The following is a 21,159-nucleotide window of genomic DNA, read 5'->3' as shown; positions in this document are numbered from 1 at the left end:
TCAGCTTTAATATCCATCTTTCATGGCATCGTGCAATATATCGTATAATATCATGATCATCGTTCAAAGTATCCTCGATATTATCCATATCTCTAGCTTGGTAATATCGAAAATACTGGTGGTACTGGAAATTTCAACTATACGTGATATATCACTAAGTATTACCAATGTATTGCTAATATTTTTTACCGTGTAAATTCCAAGTGCCATTTGTATTGCATTGTATTGCCAATATTTTCAATTGTGTAAGTTCCAGGTGTCACTGGTATTGCCTATGTATTAGCGATATTTTGTTAATATCACAATGTATTGCTAGTCTATCAATATCGCCAAAAAAAAAAAAAACTGTAGTAAAAAATTGATGGGGACATCACGCGCACATGCACGCCCCCTACGCACGTACGCAAGGAGGGCCCCACCATCGATCTGGATCGATGACGACGTTCAGGGAGGACCTCCTAGTTAGAGGACTGCATTTTGGTTTGTTGGAGTGGACCCGATAGTCATGTGAATCCCACCATGGGTTCTCATGATCGTGGCCAATTATTCTAATTGATCTAGTACTTTGAGTTTTGCTTATTATTGTTATTAGGAATATCATGGACGGTTTAGATTGCTTTGATTAGTTGTTATTTTTTATTACTTCGTCTCGAAGTAATAGGTTGCGCACATGGTGCGAGTTTTGAGGTATAGAGTTTTATTATAAATAGGCATCCCTTATAGTCTTTTTTCTCATTGAAGATTAATAAAATTTCTGCGTTTTTTTGCTCTTCTAAATGTCTAGATTGTGGAGATTCAATTGGGTGTGAAACCCTCCTTTCCTCGAAGGGCTGACTACCGTGGTGCGAAGCCACACCTATCCCGATTCGCCCCCACCTTCTACCATCCATATTTCTCTTCTCCTACAATCATCTACACTTCAAATCCATCCTCTATTGCAGCCATTTTTCTCTTTACAGCAGATTTCCAGAATCTGACCCTGCAGGAGGGCTGAAACTTCGGCGGAGCACCACGCACAGACTGTGCATCGGATCAAGCTGAAATTTGGAGGTTTTGTGGCCCACTCCTAACCAATCAGGGCCAAGTTGACCGTTTTTCGATTTGTGGGCCCCACACACGTGCAGACACCTCCAACGCACATGCGTCTAGGCCTTCACCGCTATCCACGCGTGTGACACTTCTCTGATTCATCTCTCTCTTCTCTTTCGCCCCAAATCCCTAACCCTAACCCTAAATTACTCAAATCCCCAATTTTATGCCCTTTCTTCAACCTTAGGGTTCTCCGAATTGAAATCTGTGAACCCCTTGGATTAGGGAATATTTCTGTGCATGTGTGGATGAATTTACCCTCCTTTGATTATTGTTTGGTCTATAATTTTGATTGATCCAACCCTAGCTTGTGTAGACCTGGGCCTGCATAGATTCCCCTTGATTGAATGCTTGAACTTTTGTGTGGGATATGGAATTTTGTGTAATCGTTTCTGAACTAACGTGATCTAAAGCCTGAAAAGCTTGTACATCATATTTGAATTTCATGTCCTACATCAAAAATGGTTGGATTGATAGATGGATGGGATGATTGGATGCTTGGATGGATAGATGGGATGAATGAATGGATGTTTAGATGGATGAATGTTTGGATGATTGGATGGAATGGATGGATGGGTGGTATGGGATGGATGGAGGGATGGTTAGATGCTTGGATGGATAGATGGGATAGACTGGTGGATGTTTGGATAGATAGATGGGATGGATTGATGGATGTTTGGATGATTGGATGGGATGGATGGATGGATGGTTAGACGGGATGTATTGATGGTTGGATGGTTAGATCATCATGCATGTGTATTATGTTTATATACTTATTTATGCATGAATGCATAATGTATGAATGCATTATACATGTTTGCTTGCTTGTTAATTGATTTCATGGGATTTAAGTGATTGTTGTGTTACTGTTGGACTAATTTCTTACGACAACACATACTTTCAGACCCCTTTAAATTGAAACTTATTATAAATGCATTAGTTTTGTAAATTTTTTATTCTTAAATATGAAAATATATGTATTTTAGCATCTCCTAAAGATTTATAGAAAAATTTCCATCGTTTTCCCCATGTTTCCCTCCATTTCTAGAAATTGACGATATTATCGACAACATCAATATTGTTTTTGTATCCCTGACTAGAGAAACTCGTAGCGATACCGATACTTCGAACACTAATCGCAACCTATCTTCCTAATAAAATGTAAAGTGATTTTGACCAATCCAATCTAGTTTGTTGGAAGAAAATCTTCGAAATTTCTTCAAAATCACGACCGAAAGCTTTTTGTGACTGAATTTTAACAGGTACATATTTTTTTAATTTTGATTTGTTTTTTTCATTTTTATACGTTATAAAAAAATGCAAAATGGTAAGAAATCTTTTATTCTTTGTTTTGCATGAAAATTTATGGATTTGGAGCTTCGATTTCAAGATTTGGGGGAGATGAGCTGAGTTGCGGAAATTTGGGAAAATTTTGAAATTTCCCTAATTTCTCCCAAATCAGTTACAATCTTAGTGTCCAAACAGAATCAAACATGTACATAACCTAATTTACACATTCTTTTTTCTTTCTTTTCCTTTTCTTCTTCTTCTTTTTTTTTTCTTTTTTTTTTTTTTTTTTACATGTTCTTTCCAATTTGGGGATTTTTTGAAAAAAAAATTAATTAATTAAAGATAATTTCATTTTAAAATCCATAGGTATATTTTTAGTTTTCTACTTCTTTTTTTGCTAATAAATGTAATGCTTGTGTTTTTATACATGTCTTCTTATATTTATAAATTTTATGAATTCACTTTCAATATAGTTACATCATTTCAATTAAACAACGCATTGATTAGGATCCTATACAAAGGAAACCTATTATATGCACTTGTATGTTGTGATTTTTTTTTTCTAACTATATTGGTGTCTTTTTTAACAATTCCTAAAGTTTCATTAAAAAATTCAACCAATTTCCCAATATTTCCCCATAGTTCTCAACAATAGCGATGAATTACACAATACAACCGATATATCTTGTGCGATAACCGATATATATCCATATCCCAAATTTGTGATACATTACGCAATAATGATACGGAAAACGTTCATTATAAGAACCTTCTACATGAGGTGTTGCTTCTACTCCCACTCCCACTTTGGAATCTCACACTCATCGCTATTTCCTAAGCATTCAAGCTTCTCGGCATCTCGAGAATATCCAATGTCCTTCTCCCACACTTGGATCCACTCATGCAATGTGCAACTACGTGACCAAATTGTGAATGGTATGCAAAGATGTGACGGGAATTTGCGGTATTTTAGTCATTATTAGTAGTAAGTCTATTTATTTCATTGCAGTGAATGGTTAGAATTTCATTAAACATGAGGTTGATTTATGGTTAGATTTTTATTATAAATAAGTAGTTTTAGAGCCAGTAGTTTATAACAGATGTAATTGATTTTCTGATGAATAAGAGCTTGAAGCCTTGAAGTTTGCTTGCCTTTTCCCTCTTCCATGTAACATGTCACCTCTTTTAAATCTTCTTCATTCTTAGCAAACAAAGCCCTTGATATTCTTGCCTTTGTCATGGCATGAGCAATCAACACGAAAATTTCATAATGAATCACACCAAATGGATACCAACCGAAAACTATGAACTAGTGACCACACCTCATAGCCCATGGAAAAAAAAGAAGGTTTCTTCTAGAAGTTCACAAAACAGGTATATAAGCAGTCAAATACAAACTGCATAGTCGAGAACAGAACTAAAAACGAACCTATACATGTGCTGGACATGATTATTCCCAGTAACAGGTCTTTGAATTCACGAAACCTGAACTCGATGTGTCTAATCGCCCGGGTAATGCCAACCAGTGCCACAATATACAAGGCATGAAGGCATATGATTGGTATGACCCACTGACTCCTCATATGGCACCGAGAATTTATAGGTTTCCGTATATGTATAGCTGCATGATAAACAGTTCAGACTTTCATTATTGACAAGATACTTCCAGGCAAAACACAATGAAGGAAAAATAGAGATTATAATATCAATGAAAAACAAACAAATCATTGGTAGCAAAAGAGTTCATATAATTCAAACTAAGAAACCAAGAAGACAATGTTAAATATTAAGTCATTGACAACAACAACAAAAAAAGACAAGATTAATCTTATAACTCACAACAAACAAAATGCCCAATAACAGTATTTTGGGTTAGCTTTCCAGGAAGTGCTCTCTCTTCTTTAGGGAACCTATTGTCAACTTTCGTTGAACCATAAACATTAAATATAAAGTTATTTGAAATTTCACTTACATAGATACAAAGCACTGTTTCCTAAGATAGCTGGCCTATAAAAATAAGAAAGTAATAGCAGCAGATGCCCTTTGACTTGATGCATATAAATTAATGTTTGGGTCATCGGAATTCTGAATTTCTCTAAAGTCATACCTCTACCAAGAGATTTGGTAAACATGTTAGCAAGTTGATCTTCAAGTTTCATGTAAGAAATCAAGATCAACTCGAAGACACTTTTCTCTCATAAAATGACAATCAATTCAACATGCTTCGATCATTCATAGGGGACTGGATGAGCAAAGATGGAAATCGCATCTTACTTGTCACAATGCATTTCCATAGAGCTTAGGTCAAGAAACCCAAATTGCAGCATGAAGCTACAAGCCAAATTGTTCGACAAGTCATATGTGGCATTGCACTATATTCAGCATTAACTACTTGATCTTTCACTGGAAATCCACTTCTTGCGCAAAATTGAAAGGACGTTTCCAACATATGCCTCCATCTAAATTCCTCAACTATTGTGATGGACCTCTTGAATATAAGTATAGTGTCAAAGACAATGTTCAATCAATTGAAGCTCCAAATAGAAAAGTATCAACACCCTTCACATATTGCAGAGTTGAGTGGGGAATTCATGTCGATCAAGCACCAATGTTTGTTGACTTATCCACTGGGGCCACACTGCATGGAATCTGTTTGGTGTGAAGCTGCTCCAATGAAAGTTTGTCAAGTATTGCTGGGGTGAGCGTAATTATACAATCATCGCAAGCAAGATTGTGGGTTCACCAACACCTACATGTTTGTTTACGCATTAAGGGAAAGAGATTTCTTCCACACAAATACTATGAAGAATGATCCACTTCAGGAAGGTGTATGAATAGATATAATTGTTGCCATGAGAGAGAGCAAAGAAAATTATGATGAGGCCATCAAGAGTGAGATAGGGTAAGAATGAAGCGTGTTATGACAAGCAAAACGAGGTACAGACCTGTCACTCAGAAAGGCATTCCAGGACATAGTATACACATGAGCACACAAGAGAGAGAACACATCATTCAGTCAACAGCAGCATGGAAGCCTTCATCATCAAAGTCCCTCAAGGCAATGGTCCAGATTTAGAGATCAATGCTGGCTTCAAACTCGTGGACAAGTTTTTCGAAGCTGTGGGGAATTGATGCAGTCTAAGTGCAGCCATACATACGATACGGGTAAGTGTGACAGGCATCTCAGGAGACAAGCAAGACAAGTTACACCATTGTCACTAAGGAAAGCGTTCTAGGACGTTATACCCACATGAGGATACAAGAGGAAAGGAACACATGATTCAGATAGTGTGACACCTGGGCCACTTGGCGATCTCCATCATCAAGATCCTCAAGGCAACTGAGAATGTCCTACAGTGAAGCTCCAGATTTAGAGACCGATGACAACTTCAACAGACGAGTTTTTTGAAGCTGAGGGACTGTTGCAGTCAAAGTCCAGCCATACGTGTGAATTGTCTCCAAAGTGGCCCCATGTAAATACACGTCTGGCCAATTTCTTTAAAGATTATTTTTCATGCCCATGCATGAAGGTATTTTATGCATAGCAGTGTTATTTACCAGTTTATAGGTTATTTCCTCATTTTTAAGAAAGTCCTGTTGGTGAATTATTAAGGAAAGTAGAGTTTGAATCCAAAAGGGAAATTTGGGATCTTTGCAAATGTAAGCTTTGCATTTCACAATAGGTCATGCATGTTGGGTTTTTTTTTTTCCTAATGTTATGATGAATTCTAAATAATTAAAATTTAAAAAAAAAATTTAAAAAAAAAAAAAAAAAAAAGTCAAAACGTTAACTTTTCTCATACAGTCGCATTTTGGGAGGGTTGTCATTGGTAGCCAAGTGAAGGGAGACTAATCTATTCGTGCAAATTCATACATATTCTTGGAGGATTATTAGTGAATTATTTTCCTCTAAATTTCTATATTTTTTGGTATGATATGGAACACAAATCCAGATGAGATCTTCTCTTGCAACTAGTTTTCTTAGTTTGAATCTAGTGGCATTATTCACCTCTTCAACCGATCCTTGCATGAATTGCCATAGCACTTCTGTTGGAATTCTGGATAACAACTAGGTTTGGCACAGTGTTTTGAATAGCACCCATAACAATGCGGCAGCATCCGTAGCATAGCTATGATGCTACACAGCATTAACAAACAGCATAAATTCCCTGTAGCATATGCTACAAGGGTCGTAGCGTATGTAGCATACGTAGCATATGGTACATTTTTTTTTTATAAATGATAATTGTATATTTTGTACTTAATCTCAACCTATGGGATTTTAATTCCTTTTTTATACTTGTGACTTGTGGTTTCAATTAGACATTATTAATTAAAATGGTTTTATTTTAAACATGATACTTGGTTTTTATACTTAATAATCTCAACCTGTGGGATTTTAATTTCCTTTTATACTTGTAACTTGTGGTTTCAATTAGACATTATTAATTAAAGTGGTTTACTTCGAAAGTTGTTGATGTGATAATGATCTAATTAGGCTTACATATCTAGATTGGCTTTGGATAAATGATAATTAATAACTTTATTTAAACATGATTATACTTGAAAAAATATATCATATTTTAGATATTTTTATTTTCTTACTATGGATCATTTTTTTCCTATTTTTAAATTAAAAAATAGACGTATCATGTAACTTACACTAAATGCTACAGAGGACTAAATGCTAGGCAAAATGCTACCGCTATTTAAAACACTTTGGCGTGTGAGATGCACATATAGGGTGAGGAAAGAAGCCATCAGTCTACTTTAGCGAGCCGTTGCATGATTGATTCTCTGCAAAGACCCGCTAATGCAGCACGTGCGCGAAAGATCTGACCCATTCATCATGATGGTATCATTTGGTATGTACCGTGATCCAAAAACCAGACTCATCCTGTTATCATGTGTGCCATAGTTTTATATTGGATTACAGTCCACTAGTCAATTGTTAAATATATTTTAAATAAAATATATGCGCCACCCCCAAAAAAAAAAAAGTCCATTACGGTAAGGATTCATGCTTTTGGGGGTTTTTTTCTTTTTCTTTTTCCAAAAAAAAAAAACAGAGAGACTGTAATGGTCCATATCGTAAAGGTCACTAGTCCATTACAGGGCCCGATACAGTCTTTTTGGGGTTTTTTTTTCTTCTTCAGAAAAAAAAAAGATACCATAACGGTCGGTATCGTAAATGTAACTAGTGGTGATAACTGTTACGAAATACCTTGGCAGCCAACCTTGCAAACAGAACAACATGAGTTTTGGGAGACAAAACACACAAGGTGATAACCATCATATGAACCACCTGGGATCTCAAATATGCGGGACTAGTTTGCACGTTTGAGTATGATTCAATTGCTACTCTAGTAAGTGGACACCGCATTTTCCACAAAAGTGCAATACAATGATTGTGAAGGCCAAATTGGGTGCATGTAGGGTACATGAGACCACGTTTGGTAACACATGACATTGGCTAATCAGTCAACCAATTTGGATTGTGCTAGCATGTGTTGGTGTGCAACAATGGTGTGAGATCCAAGCCACGTGGGTCCATCATGCATATGTTACTGTCCAATTCCAAAAATCATGGCAATCCACCTATCAAGTGGATCACAAGGTTACAAGCAATGGTCAACTTAAAAAGGCTACTTCATTTTTGAGCCTGGTAATCTGCATGTGGAACCCCCCCTAATGGATGGCCTCATCTTTGACTTTGTATGAACTAATGAGCAGCCTAGATTAACGTAAAATGGGTCCCATTACTACAAACTAATAACACAAGGATTCAATATAGTCAAGCTGAGGATCATGTAATTCCTTACGAAGCACTTTTGGTTCTCTTAAAAAAGGATTGAGGTATCACCATGATCCGACTCTTTGCGTGATATATTTTTTTAATAGATTAGTTATGACAAGTGGGCCTTCATGTTTCTGTGAACCCGACCATTTGTCAAATGGTTCTTGTCATGGATGGGTTATACTCGTGTAGAATTATGTAGAAGCAAAAGGAAGGGAAAAGAGATTAGAGAGTGAATTAGGGCTACACAACCCCCGTCTCTTCCCTTATATATATTAAGTCAAAAACGCAAATATCCCAAAAATACCCCTCACCAACTTATAATATGACATGTGTATCTTAAGTGTACCAAATAGACCAAGGGTCACATGGACAAAACACAAGACCAAGTGGTTCATATCACGTACGGCCCCTTATTTCATTCATCACGCTAGGTCGTACATTCATACGGCCCACATCCACAATCATCGATGTCTAGCTTGGAACAAATACACATCCACAATCATCGATGTCTAGCTTGGAACAAATACATGCAGACTAACTTCAACCAAGAGCATTGATGAAACCAACCCCCCCCCCCCCCCAAGCTGGAGCATAGATGTTGTCGATGTCTAGCTTTGAATAAATACGCATAGTCAATCTCAAACACATCAACAAGTTGATCCTAAGACCGAACAAACAATGTAAAACTTTTCACCACTAGCGACCTTCTCTCATATGAAATAACAATTGACTTCAATATGCTTGGTTCTCTCATGATAAACTGGATTTTCTACAATATGGGAGTTGCTTGATTATTACAAAATAACTACATTGGTAAGTTCACTACAAAATCCATTTCCAACATTAGTTTCTTGATTCACACGAGCTCACAAGTGGTATGAGTTGTCGCCCTATATTCTACTTCAACGCGTGATCAAATCCATGTAAGGCACCCTAGAAAACCCCATAAATTGACTTACCACACTCGCAACATATGACATATCTAGCCTAGTGATTGTTAGGTAGATAAGTTTTCCGATCGATCTAGACATTCCTGGGTCTTCAACCGCATCTCCTTGATCACCAACTAATTTATTATTTGGATCTATTGATATATCAACTGGCTTAATACCAAGAAGACCTGTTTCCGTGAGGAACGATGATGAATTTATTTCAGAAAAGCCAAAAGCCTAAAGAAAACAAGAAAACAGAAAAAACAAAAGGAAAAAAAAACAAAAGCTACAAAGCTAACCAATTGTCAAGAAACTAATCCACCGGTATCATTTCAAAATCGATCATCCATTCTGAAACCAGTTCTATCATTGACTTGCAGACTTCCGAAGAGAGACCTAAATAGTTCCTGAAGCACCGATTGTTCCTTTCCCGCCATATAATTGATGGGGACATCATGCGCACGCGCACGCCTCCCACCCTACGCACGTGCTCAAGGAGGAGGAAGGCCCCACTATCGATCTGGATCGATGATGACATCTATGGAGGACCTCTTAGTTAGGGGGTTGTGTTATGGAGCATTGGAGTGGACCCGATCATCATGTGAATTCCATCATTAGATCTCATAATCGTGGCCCACTACCCTAGATGATCTAGGATTTTGAGTTTTCGTTATTCTCATTATTAGAAACATCATGAACGATTTTGATTGCATAGATTAGTTGTTATTTTTGTTACTTCATCTCTAGGTATTAGTGTGTGCACATGGCGCAGCTTTTGCGGTTTAGGGTTTTCTTATAAATAGGCAACCCCATTTAGGTATTTTTCATTGAAGTTTTATGAATAAAATTCTGCATTTTTTCTTCTTCTATCTCTCTGAGTTAAAGAATCTAATTGGGTGCAAAACCCTCCCTTCCTCGAAGGGCTAACTACCGTGTTGCGAAGCCACAACCATCCCAAATCATCTTCACCCCTACATCCCACATCCATCATCTTCTACAGCCCTCCCATCTTCAGATTCACCCCTTTTTGTACCCAGGTTCTACTCAACAACAGATTTTCAGATTCTGGCCCACCAGAGGGCCTGAAACTTCGGCGGAGCATCACGCACAAATCAAGCAGCGGATCGACACGAGATTTGGTGTGTGAGTGGACCAACCCTGGCAGATCCCACCCTCGGTAGCCTTTTCCAGTTTCGTGGGCCCCACACATGTGCGGACAGGGATTCACGCATGAGCGCCTGGCCGGGTTGTTGTCCACGCGTGGATCATCTCAGGTTTCTTCTCTCTTCTATTTCTCTCCTCTCTCGCCTTAAATCCCCAACCCTAACCCTAGATAGTCCCAAATACCAAGTATTTCCAACTTTTGCAAACCCTAAATTTTCCCCTAATTGAAACATGGTGAATCTCTTGAATTGGGGAACAATCCTTTACAAGAGAGGATGAATCTTTTGGGCATTGTTTGGTTTATAATTTTACTTGATCTAACCCTAAACTTGTGTAGGCTTGGACCCCCGTAGATTCCCCTTGATTGAATGTTTGATCGTATGTGGGACGTGTAATTTTGTGATTGTTGAAAATTGGTATGATCTAAAGCTTGAAATCTTACATGTCATATTTAATTTCATGTCCTACATCAATAACCTAGATCCTAGCCAAAAGACAGATACCATATCTTCTTTCCTATCTTTCCTTTGCCCCCTTCATGCCAAGACAAAAAGAAAACAACAGTAGAAGCCGGCATAACCCATTGAGCTTCAAATTTACCAAGAAAAGTATCCCACACCCTTGCAAAGTCGAAATGAAGGAAGAGATGAACCACAGTTTCCTCGTCTTGATAACATAGTAAGACACGTTCAGAAGGGGCATTCTTCTCTTGCACAAATTGTCGATCGTAAGCACCTTATTCCTTCCCACTAACCAAGCCAAAGCAGCTGCCTTCGAGGGAGTGCCATATCGTCATAGATAAGCTATGTGACTCACCTCATAAGCATTTAAACCGCCACTAATCCTTCGTGCTAAGTTTTATGCAAGGTTGAGGGAGGAGGAAATCAATTGATCTGATAACTTCTAATCCAAGGAAATATCAAAGATGACCCAAAATTTTTGTTAGGATGTTGAAGATACTTCTTAAAATCCTCAATTCCTTCACTATCATTCCCTGTAACCACAATGTCATCTACATATACAACTAGTACAATCAAACCAGGGGCGCCTCTTCTTATGAAAATGGAATAATCAAGGTAATAAAGCTCACATGTTCATGACCTCCACCAAACTTCGTCTTTAGATCCTAGAAAACAATGTGAAGAATAGAAAGTTATAGAGCAGTTAAGTGATTTTGTGAGTTTAATAATAAAAATAAGACTAAAAGGAAATTTAAGTACATAAAGAACATATGACAATGAAAGAAAGGAACTTGATTGAACAACACCAATTCCACATACTTTAGATTGGGTACCATCTGTCAAACTGTCCGATGAACTTAACAACAATATATCAATAGAGGAAAAGGCATTGGTTTCACCTGTCAAGGTCAGAGGCCCAGAGTCAATGATCCGTGGAGTAAAGGACTTGGACCCTAAACAAGTCATACCAGAGTTCACGAATGTGATTGCAGAAGTGGGAGTAGTAGAAGAAACAGGTTGATTCTTCAATATCTTAGAATACTCATCTTTCATAAGATGACTCTATCACTAGATGTACTTGGCCACTAAGTTGTACGAGTAGCACTAGCAAAACAAGAGCCACTGCTTTCTTCAAAATAAGATACATGACTTTTCCAAGATAGCTTCCCATTTATGTCCCAACATTTCTCAACATTGTGATTTGTAAGCCCATAGTACGTACACTTCCTAGGTCCACGACCTCCTCTCGTATCACCACGACCACCTTGATTACATTTGACACCTCCTTAATTACCTCAGCCACCACGACCATCACCTCCACCTCATCCAACAAATGATGCCAAAGCAGAATTATCACTAATTCCACACGTAGAGCCAAGAGATACACATTGAAGGTGAGCATAAGCTACATTTAGATATAGAACATCGTTGCCACTCAAGATCTGCACAAGCATTGGCACACATTTTGGTTGTACTCCAAATAGAAACTTATCCACACAGAACTCCCCACATTTGTTTCTTTAGATCACTAGTAAGTGGCGGATATACAATCAACTCCCCTACATTCCTTTGATTTTCGAATAATATTCACTGAGGGACTTATCTCATTTCTTTTAATGAAAAAATCCCTTCAAAAAATCAGTATGTACGAGAGATGTTTTTATTGAATGAATGCATCTATTGTAATGCATCCCACACTTCCTTTACAATATCTAGAAACATCATATTCCCACTAACAGACATTTCCATACTATTCTAAAACCACATCATGATCTGAGCATTTTCCTAAATCCACTAATCATACGTGCAATCAGTGTTCGAGCTGTCAGTATTGCTATAATTTTTGTTTGCTGGAGATAAAGGAACAATATCGTTATCGCCAATAATATCGCCGATAATCGGAAATGTGAGAAAAACAGGAAAAACAGTGGAATTTTTTAGCAAAACTTTAGGAGATGGCTAAATATGCATTTCTTTTTCATATTTAAGAATTTAAAAAAATTACAAAAGGAATGCATGCATAATAAGTTTCCATCCATCCTCACATCCACCCATCCATCCATCCCTCCCATCTACCCATCAATCCAACCATTCACTACATAATCCATAGAAATAGATTTTTTAATTGTTTTTCGTTATACATATTATTAACTTATTTTTCAAAAATATTTAAAAATAAATAACTTAATCCTTAATTTTTCTTTAAATAGAACCAATGGATCCTAATGGACCACTTTCGGTCAACCCATCCTCATCATATGATAAAATGGGCATCAATGAGCCCCATTTAAAGAAATAAATAAATAATTTATTATATCCCAAAAACATATTTATTTTAATATTAAAAAAATACAAAAAAGGAATTTTATATGCAGGCTCTTAGAAATTGCACACATGGCACACAAGTAGTCTAATTAAATCGTCCAAATTATGGTACCTAGTGTACTTATATAATAAATCCAAAGTTAAGTATCAGATTGGTGGACACTAATTGGATGGTTAAAATACAAGAAATCCAATGGTCCTATTTTCATAAACAAGCATCCGTGATTCAGAGGTTATGATTGTCCGATCAATTTGTCCATGAGATAGTGACTACGCTTGAGAGGGTTGCTCACATGTAATTTAAATTAATACATTTTACGGAGAATTAGTTGGGATGTGGATTGCCTAGGAGAGCACAGGAAGCTAGGTGGGGCCCATTATTGTAAGTATTTTGGATTGAATGTCCTCAGTGTGAGGTTCCTCTGATTATATAGAAACTCTAGGCTCATTACAAGGCTGAATTGCAGCCATTAACATCAATCTAGGCTAACAAACAAGGAAACAATAACTGTACAAGATATATACAATCAGTAACTGTACAAGATTGACACAATCATGCCATAATTAGAGGACCTAATTATAGCAAAATATATGCTAATGTTGTCCTGATTATGCTGTCCCTGCTAAATATATGTTGTTGTCCTGATTATGGCTAAATGTATCTTGTCCCTGCTAAATGTATGTTGTCCCTGCTGTCCCTGCTAAATGTATGCTGTCCCTGCTGTCCTGATTGACATCCCCCCTTAAATTGATGCTAGTTGATCAAGAAGCATCAATTTGCCCACAAGGAACTGATGGCGCGGTCGTGTCATGGCTTTGGTAAACACGTCAGCTATCTGAAGGTCAGTGGAAACATGAGGAAGAGAAATGATACAAGTGCCTAATGCTTCCCGAATAGAGTGACAGTCCACCTCAATGTGCTTCGTTCGTTCATGGAAAATGGGATTAGCAGCAATCTGAATGGCACTAGTATTATCAGCATGGAGAGGTGTAGGATCAGACTGGGAAAAACCAAGCTTAGCCAGAAGCCCACGAAGCCAGACAATCTCAGAACAAGCAGCAGACATGGCACGGTATTCGGATTCAGTAGAAGATTTAGAAACACGAGATTGTTTCTTACTCTTCCAAGAGATAAAAGAAATACCAAGAAACATGCACCAACCTGTGACAGACCGTCGAGTATCAGGACATCCAGCCCAATCCGCATCACTATATGCAACAAGGCGAAGAGGAGAGCCGGTTGGAAAGAACAACCCACGGCTAGGGGATCCTCGAAGGTATCGGATGATACGACGAACAGCAGCCAAATGTAGATGGCGTAGAGTTTGCATGAACTAGCTAACCTGCTGGACGACGAAGGAAATATCAGGCCGAGTAATAGTCAAATAGTTTAAACTGCCTACCAGCTGTCGAAACATAGTAGGATCAGACAGGAGATCACCCTCCTCACGACGATACTTCGTGTTTACTTCTAGAGGAGTATCCACAGAAGAAGTATCCTGAAGACCAGCTAAAGCAATCAAATCCTGTGTATACTTATGTTGATTCAGAATGATACCAAAAGGATCCATGTGAACTTCCAACCCCAAGATGTAAGAGGACCAAGATCCTTCATATAAAACGAGGCCCAAAGATGCTGCTGTAGACAAGTGATCAAGTCTGAATCCGTCCTGGTGATAACAATATCATCAACGTAAACAAGAAGAACAATACCAGCAGAGGTCTTACGAAGAAACAAAGAGGAGTCATATTGACTCTACTTAAAGGAAAACTGAAGTAAGGTAGACCGGAACTTATCAAACCATGCCCGGGGAGCCTGTTTCAACCCATACAGAGATCGCTTCAATTTACATACATCAGAAGAGGAGGTCAAGCCAGGCGGCAGGGCCATGTAAATTTCTTCTTTGAGATCACCATGAAGAAATGCATTTTTAACGTCCATTTGATGAAGTGGCCAGCCTTGGGACGCTGCAATAGAAATAACCATCCGTACCGTAGTCATCTTGGCGACTAGAGCAAAGGTCTCCTCATAGTCTACCCCATATTCCTGTTTGTTACCAAGTGCAACCAACCAGGCCTTATAGCGATCCAGAGTACCATCAGAACGCAGCTCAATCGAGTAAACCCATTTACAACCAATAGCTTTAACATTCGTCAGACAAGGAATAACATCCCATGTGTGATTGTCTTGAAAAGCCCAAAGTTCTTCAGCCATCGCCTCACGCCAACATTCATGCTTAACAGCCTCGAAATAACATGATGGAATTGAAATAAAGGACAAAGTGACATGAAGAGATGTATGAGAAAAGTCATACCAATCAAGAGGATGAGAGACTCTAGTAGACCGACGAGGAACAATATCAGAATCTAGATCAGCCACAGAAGGAACAGGCTGAACAGGCTCAGATGTCGAGTTAGGCTTAGGAAGGGGCAAAGTCGGTCGTCGGCGTTCATACACAAATCCAGGTTTGAATCACTCAGGAATATGAGTCAAGTCATCAAAATGAGGAAGAACATTGATCTCAGGCAAGGAAGCAACATGAGTAGAAAAGAAAGACTGATTTTCAAAGAAAACAACATGACGAGAAATACGAAATCTGTTAGAGCATGGATCATAGCACACATAACCTTTGTGTGAATTACTATAACCCATAAAAGTGCACTTAACAGAATGGGCAGAAAGTTTGTGTCATTCATGTGATGGCAAATGAACAAAACAAACACAACCAAAAGTATGCATATCAAGATAGTTGGGATGCTGATGATGAAGACGATAATAGGGAGTTTCAAAATGCAAGACACTTGAAGGCAATCTATTAATTAAATAAACTGTTGTGGATAAGGCTTCCACCCAAAATTAAGGAGCAGCTGAAAATTCAAGCAATAACATTCGAACAACCTCCAACAGGTGGCGATTATTATGTTCAACAACACCATTCTGCTAAGGTGTATAAGGACAAGAACGCTCAGAAACAATTCCTTTCAGCTTGAGAAAGGCATGAAATTCATGAGACATATATTCACCACCCGAATCGGACCTTAACACTTTAATGCCCAAAGATGATTGAGTTTCAATATAAGCCACAAATTGTTGAAACACAGAAAATACCTTGGATGTAGAACGAAGAAAATAAATCCAGGTATACCTACTATAATCATCAATGAATGTGACAAAATATTTATAATTTGCATGAGATATAATAGGAGTAATACCCCACACATCACTATGGATCAAATCAAAACAGCTTTCAGCACAACTACCATGAGCAGGAAAGGAAAGAGATTTACTCTTACCTAATTAACATGTTGAGCAATCAAAAGAGAGATGAGAGGAAAATTGATATTTATTACCCAACAAACCAGATTTCACTAAATGATATAGAACAATAGAGTTAGGATGACCCAAACGTTTGTGCCATACTTCACCCTTATTGTTTACAATAGTACAAGCCAAAGAAATGCAAGAAGGAATGAAAAAATGTAGAGGAAACAATCGTCCAACTTTAAGCCCCTTCGCGAGTATCTTCCCCAATACCTAATCCTGCACAATACAACCATCACGAGAAAACCCAACATTACAGTTGTTATCAACCAATTGTTCGACGGAAATGAGACTAGTAGAAAGCTCAGCAGATACAAAAACTTCTTTAACTAATGAATTAATATCCCCAACAGCATGAATATGTAACTGACTACCATCAGCAATCTGAATGTACGATGAGCCATGATAATGCCGAACAATGGTAAGAGTGTTGGAGGAATTGGTCATATGATTAGACGCAGCAGAATCAACAAGCTAAGGTAAAGATGGTAGTGTACCGTTACCTTGAAGCCCTAAGGCTAAAAAGGCTGAAATAATCATTTGTTGAACAGTTTCAGGAGTAAGAACAAAGGGATCACCAGCTATAGAGGAATTAGTGGAAGCAGAAGTACCCACCACAGCTTGATAGGCATTAGTTTGGTGATTCTGGGGACGAGTCGGACAGTCTTTGATAATATGTCCCGGCTTCTTGCAATAATTGCAAGATTTCTTAGCACAGTGAGCAGCAATATGCCCATATTCCTTGCAGCTGAAGCATTGGACCTTCCGCATATCCCGACCCTTGCCTTTCCCGTGAGTTGCATAAGCGACGTCATTAGAGGTCATGCGGTTCTGCTGAAAAGTAGCTTGTGTTGCAAGACGCTGCTCTTCACGAAGTAATTCCCCAAAGCACACATCCAAAGAGGGAGGAGGATCACGATTCATCAAATTGGAGCGAGTTGCCTCAAATTCCAGCCGTAACTTCATTAGAAACTGATCTCTCTTGCTCTGTTCATGAACCTCCTGAACAGCAACGAGAGATGCAGCTGGTATCTTAGCATAAATAATGTCAGCAAATTCACCCCACAAGTTCTGAAACCCAGAAAAATAATCTTGTATGGAGAGATCGCCTTGAGTGTAATTGGCGATCTCATATTCCAACTGAAAGCGTGTAGCTGCGTGGTCCCAATTGTAAACCTTCTTTAAATACTCCCACATCTCGTGCAGTCTTGTATGGCCTCAGATTTAGGACAATCAAAGGATCAACAGATCCTAAAATCCACGTCATGACTCTAGCATCTTTCACTTTCCACTGAGCCAATTTAGACAGTTCAGTAGGAGCTGGATCACTTCCATCTGTGTGACCCCATAACTCTTTCCGCAATACAAATAGGCGAAATTGAAATTCCGAGGCAGAATAATTTTTGCCCGTGAAGCGCACACCAAAAGAATCCGAGTTGCTAGTAGACATGGTGCCCGGAACACAGTAATAAAGATTGATAATACTAAATCCACCTCACCCCTAGTCCAAAAACAAGCCTACAACCAGCAAGTCCAAAATAAAAGGGGACCAAAGTAGAATTTCCAGTAAGAACTGGACACACCGAAAGCCACTAATCACCCCAAAATGAAAATTTCCAACAAGAAAAACTTCCTACCCTCGATAGAAACTGCCAAACAGCAGTTTATAACCCAGCAGAATTATCTACACCTTCCTTTGAAGGTATCAACAGCCAAGAAGACTAACAGATTAGTCCCAACCCAACCCAGAAATCTCGGAACAGGTAATAAAAGGCTCTGATACCATGTAAGTATTTTGGATTGAATGTCCTCATTGTGAGGTTCCTCTGATTATATAGAAACTCTAGGCTAATTACAAGGCTAAATTGCAACCATTAACATCAATCTAGGCTAACAAACAAGGAAACAATAACTGTACAAGATATATACAATCAGTAACTGTACAAGATTGACACAATCATGCCATAATTAGAGGACCTAATTATAGCTAAATATATGCTAATGTTGTCCTGATTATGCTGTCCCTGTTGTCCCTGCTAAATATATGTTGCTGTCCTAATTATGGCTAAATGTATGTTGTCCCTGCTGTCCCTACTAAATGTATGTTGTCCCTGCAGTCCTGATTGACATCTATGTTGTCCCTGCTGTCCTGATTGACAACTATGATGTTTATGAGAAATCCACCCTATCCGTCTGTTTTTCCAGATCATGTTAGGAAATGGGAAAAAAATGAGGCAAATACAAAACTCAAGAGGGCCACACAACACAAAACAGTGAGATTGAATGTCCACCATTGAAACATTCGCAAGGCCACAAAAGTTTTAGATCAGGCTAATATTATTGTGTTTTCAGTTCATCCCAGCAAGAATGACCTTGTTAATGGTTTGGATGACATATAAACATTACAGTGGAGCCCAAGGAGGTTTTAACATTAGGCATTTCCCTACCCACTTTTTCCTATCACGCGGCCCACCTGAGTTTTGGATGTGCCTCATTTTTTGGTCCCATTTCCTAACATGATCGGGCAAAACGGATGAATGGGGTGGATTTGTGACAAACATCATGATGGGCCTCACGGCCCTGAACTAGCTTCCCCATACAGAAAGTTCCTGCAGTAGGCTTTGTGTAGACCCTGAACCAGCGTTATGGGTGCGATCTATAGAGAATGTTAGCATATAGTGCGTGCGGTTAGTGGCTCTTTTAATGTAAGTGCAAGTACACACTTTCCTCCTCCTGTAGTGTATTATATGCTCTATTCTAATAAAACATTGTGTGTTAGGGCATCTTTACTAACACACAAAATTTCCCCTAGACTCTTCTATTTCTTCTCCTTCTCTCTCACTCTTCTCCTCTTTTCTCCACACTATAATCATCAAATCACTTTCTACATGGTATCAAAGCATAGATCAGGGTATTCCGCATCCAACAAGTTGAGAGGCGACACGTCACCTTGCTGACGTCAGCATTTTACGGACGCATGGACCCTATTGGAGCTAAAAGTTTAGGGGTTTAATAGATCTTGATTTTAGAAGATTTTTCATAACTTTTTTCAGAATTTTTTGGACCTCTTTTTATGGTGTTTTGGCCGCAATAGAGAAATTCGAAAATTAGGTCCCTTACTCGTTTTTCTTTGATCTACCTCAAATCAGTAAGTTTTTATTTGGTTTCTTTCCTCAAGATGGACCAAAATCTTCCTCCCAAGCTACTCATGGAGATTTTTTTTTTTATATAGCTAAGATTCATGTTTGAGTAGGTTTTAACCCCAAATGGACGTGCGACTGGGGCATTTTTCACTCGGTTGTGTCAGATTTGACTGGATTTCTTGTTATTTTGGACGATTATTAATTATTTGAGGCTTATCTCATTCCCTTGAAGGATTGAGTAAGAAAGAGTTGTTTGAATCAATCCTTCTTACTTAGTCTCCTATGGATGACAAAGGGCCTTCATCTCTTGGCATGGGCTCTCTTGAATCCATCCCCTTGCAAATTACCTCTATCAAGTTGAATGGTAACAACTATCTTCAATGAGTGCAATTTGTAAAAGTGTTCTTAGGAGCCTGTAAGAAGTTGCCGTATATTTTGAAGGATCCTCCAAGCTCTACAGATGCTACTTACAAGTCTTGGACAAGGAGAATTATCAAGTTATTGCATGGTTGTTGAATAGTATGGATTCTTCAATTAGCCATTCAGTGATGTTTTTATCCTTGGCTAAAGGCATTTGGGATAAGCTTCATGATATATTCTCGAAGTCTCAGAATTTTTCACGGGTATTCCAGCTTATTCAAGAAATTATCGATTTCAACAAAACTCAAGATCATTAAAAGATTACTATTCGACACTTCGGGGCATATGGGATGAGTTGGACCTGTATCAACTTCTTCCTTCCAAATGTAAAGAAGATCATGAGCATGCCCATAAGTAGTAGGATGATACTCGTGTCATGCAGTTCCTAGCCGGGTTGAACTCTGATTATCTTAATGTTTGAGATCAGGGTGTTACGCAGGATTCTCTTCTCCCATTGACGACAGTCTATGCCATGTGCTAGCGCGCTACTATCTCCACTCTCTCTTCTCATTCATTTGTGCCACCAGAGCATTCGGCACATCTTGTTGGCGATCAATACTCTCTTGGCCCTCGGGCACCATTCTTGAGTTCAAGGCGCATTTCTGGTTATAGTGGTCGTGGTAGAGGCCGCGAGGGAAATCGCAGTCATGGCGGTCGTAATCTTCTTATTTATAGTAGACGTGGATGTGATGGTTCCCGCATTTGTTCGCATTGCGGTGGAACCAATCACACTGTTGATTATTGCTGGCAGTCGTCCTACGTGTGTTGTTCCTTCTGTTGCCTCCACAGTTGCTCCTGAGGGACGGCTTTCCACACCGACAGTTGAGCAGTTGTCTTTAAGGGAGTCTCTCATCATTTCTCGAGCTACATATGATGCCCTGATGCGGCTTCATGTTCGTGATATTCCTGAGCCTTCTCACGCAGCTTCGACCTAGTCAGGTACTGCTCTTCTTGCGTCATCCACTCCTACCTGCCCTAATGCGGCTTCATGTTCGTGATATTCTTGAGCCTTCTCACGCAGCTTCAACCCAATTAGGTACTACTCTTCTTACGTCATCCACTCCTACCTCCTGGGTCATAGACTCTGGAGCTTCTTCCCATATGACTGGTAAATCACAATTCTTTTCCTCTTATTCTCCTTCTCCCCACACTCAGTATGTCACATCGCAGAAGGAACCCAAACTCCCACCTCTGGGATTGGTTTCATCTCTCT

General features: G+C 38.7%; 1 protein-coding gene across 2 annotated transcripts in view; it reads right to left on the bottom strand.

The window, feature by feature from the left end:
* Window positions 1–21,159, bottom strand: part of LOC131239921 (regulator of G-protein signaling 1) — a 112,781-nt gene that overhangs the window by 45,143 nt on the left and 46,479 nt on the right. For both annotated transcript variants that reach the window (XM_058237856.1, XM_058237857.1), the window contains exon 6: window positions 3,809–4,000. In XM_058237856.1, the coding sequence (XP_058093839.1) occupies window positions 3,809–4,000 (192 nt within the window). The remainder of the gene's footprint in view (window positions 1–3,808; window positions 4,001–21,159) is intronic.

Source organism: Magnolia sinica, chromosome 3 (genome assembly GCF_029962835.1).
Source record: "Magnolia sinica isolate HGM2019 chromosome 3, MsV1, whole genome shotgun sequence".
NCBI classification, from domain to species: domain Eukaryota; kingdom Viridiplantae; phylum Streptophyta; class Magnoliopsida; order Magnoliales; family Magnoliaceae; genus Magnolia; species Magnolia sinica.
The sequence above is the reverse complement of the archived record's forward strand: the minus strand, read 5'-3'. Positions and strand labels throughout refer to the sequence as shown.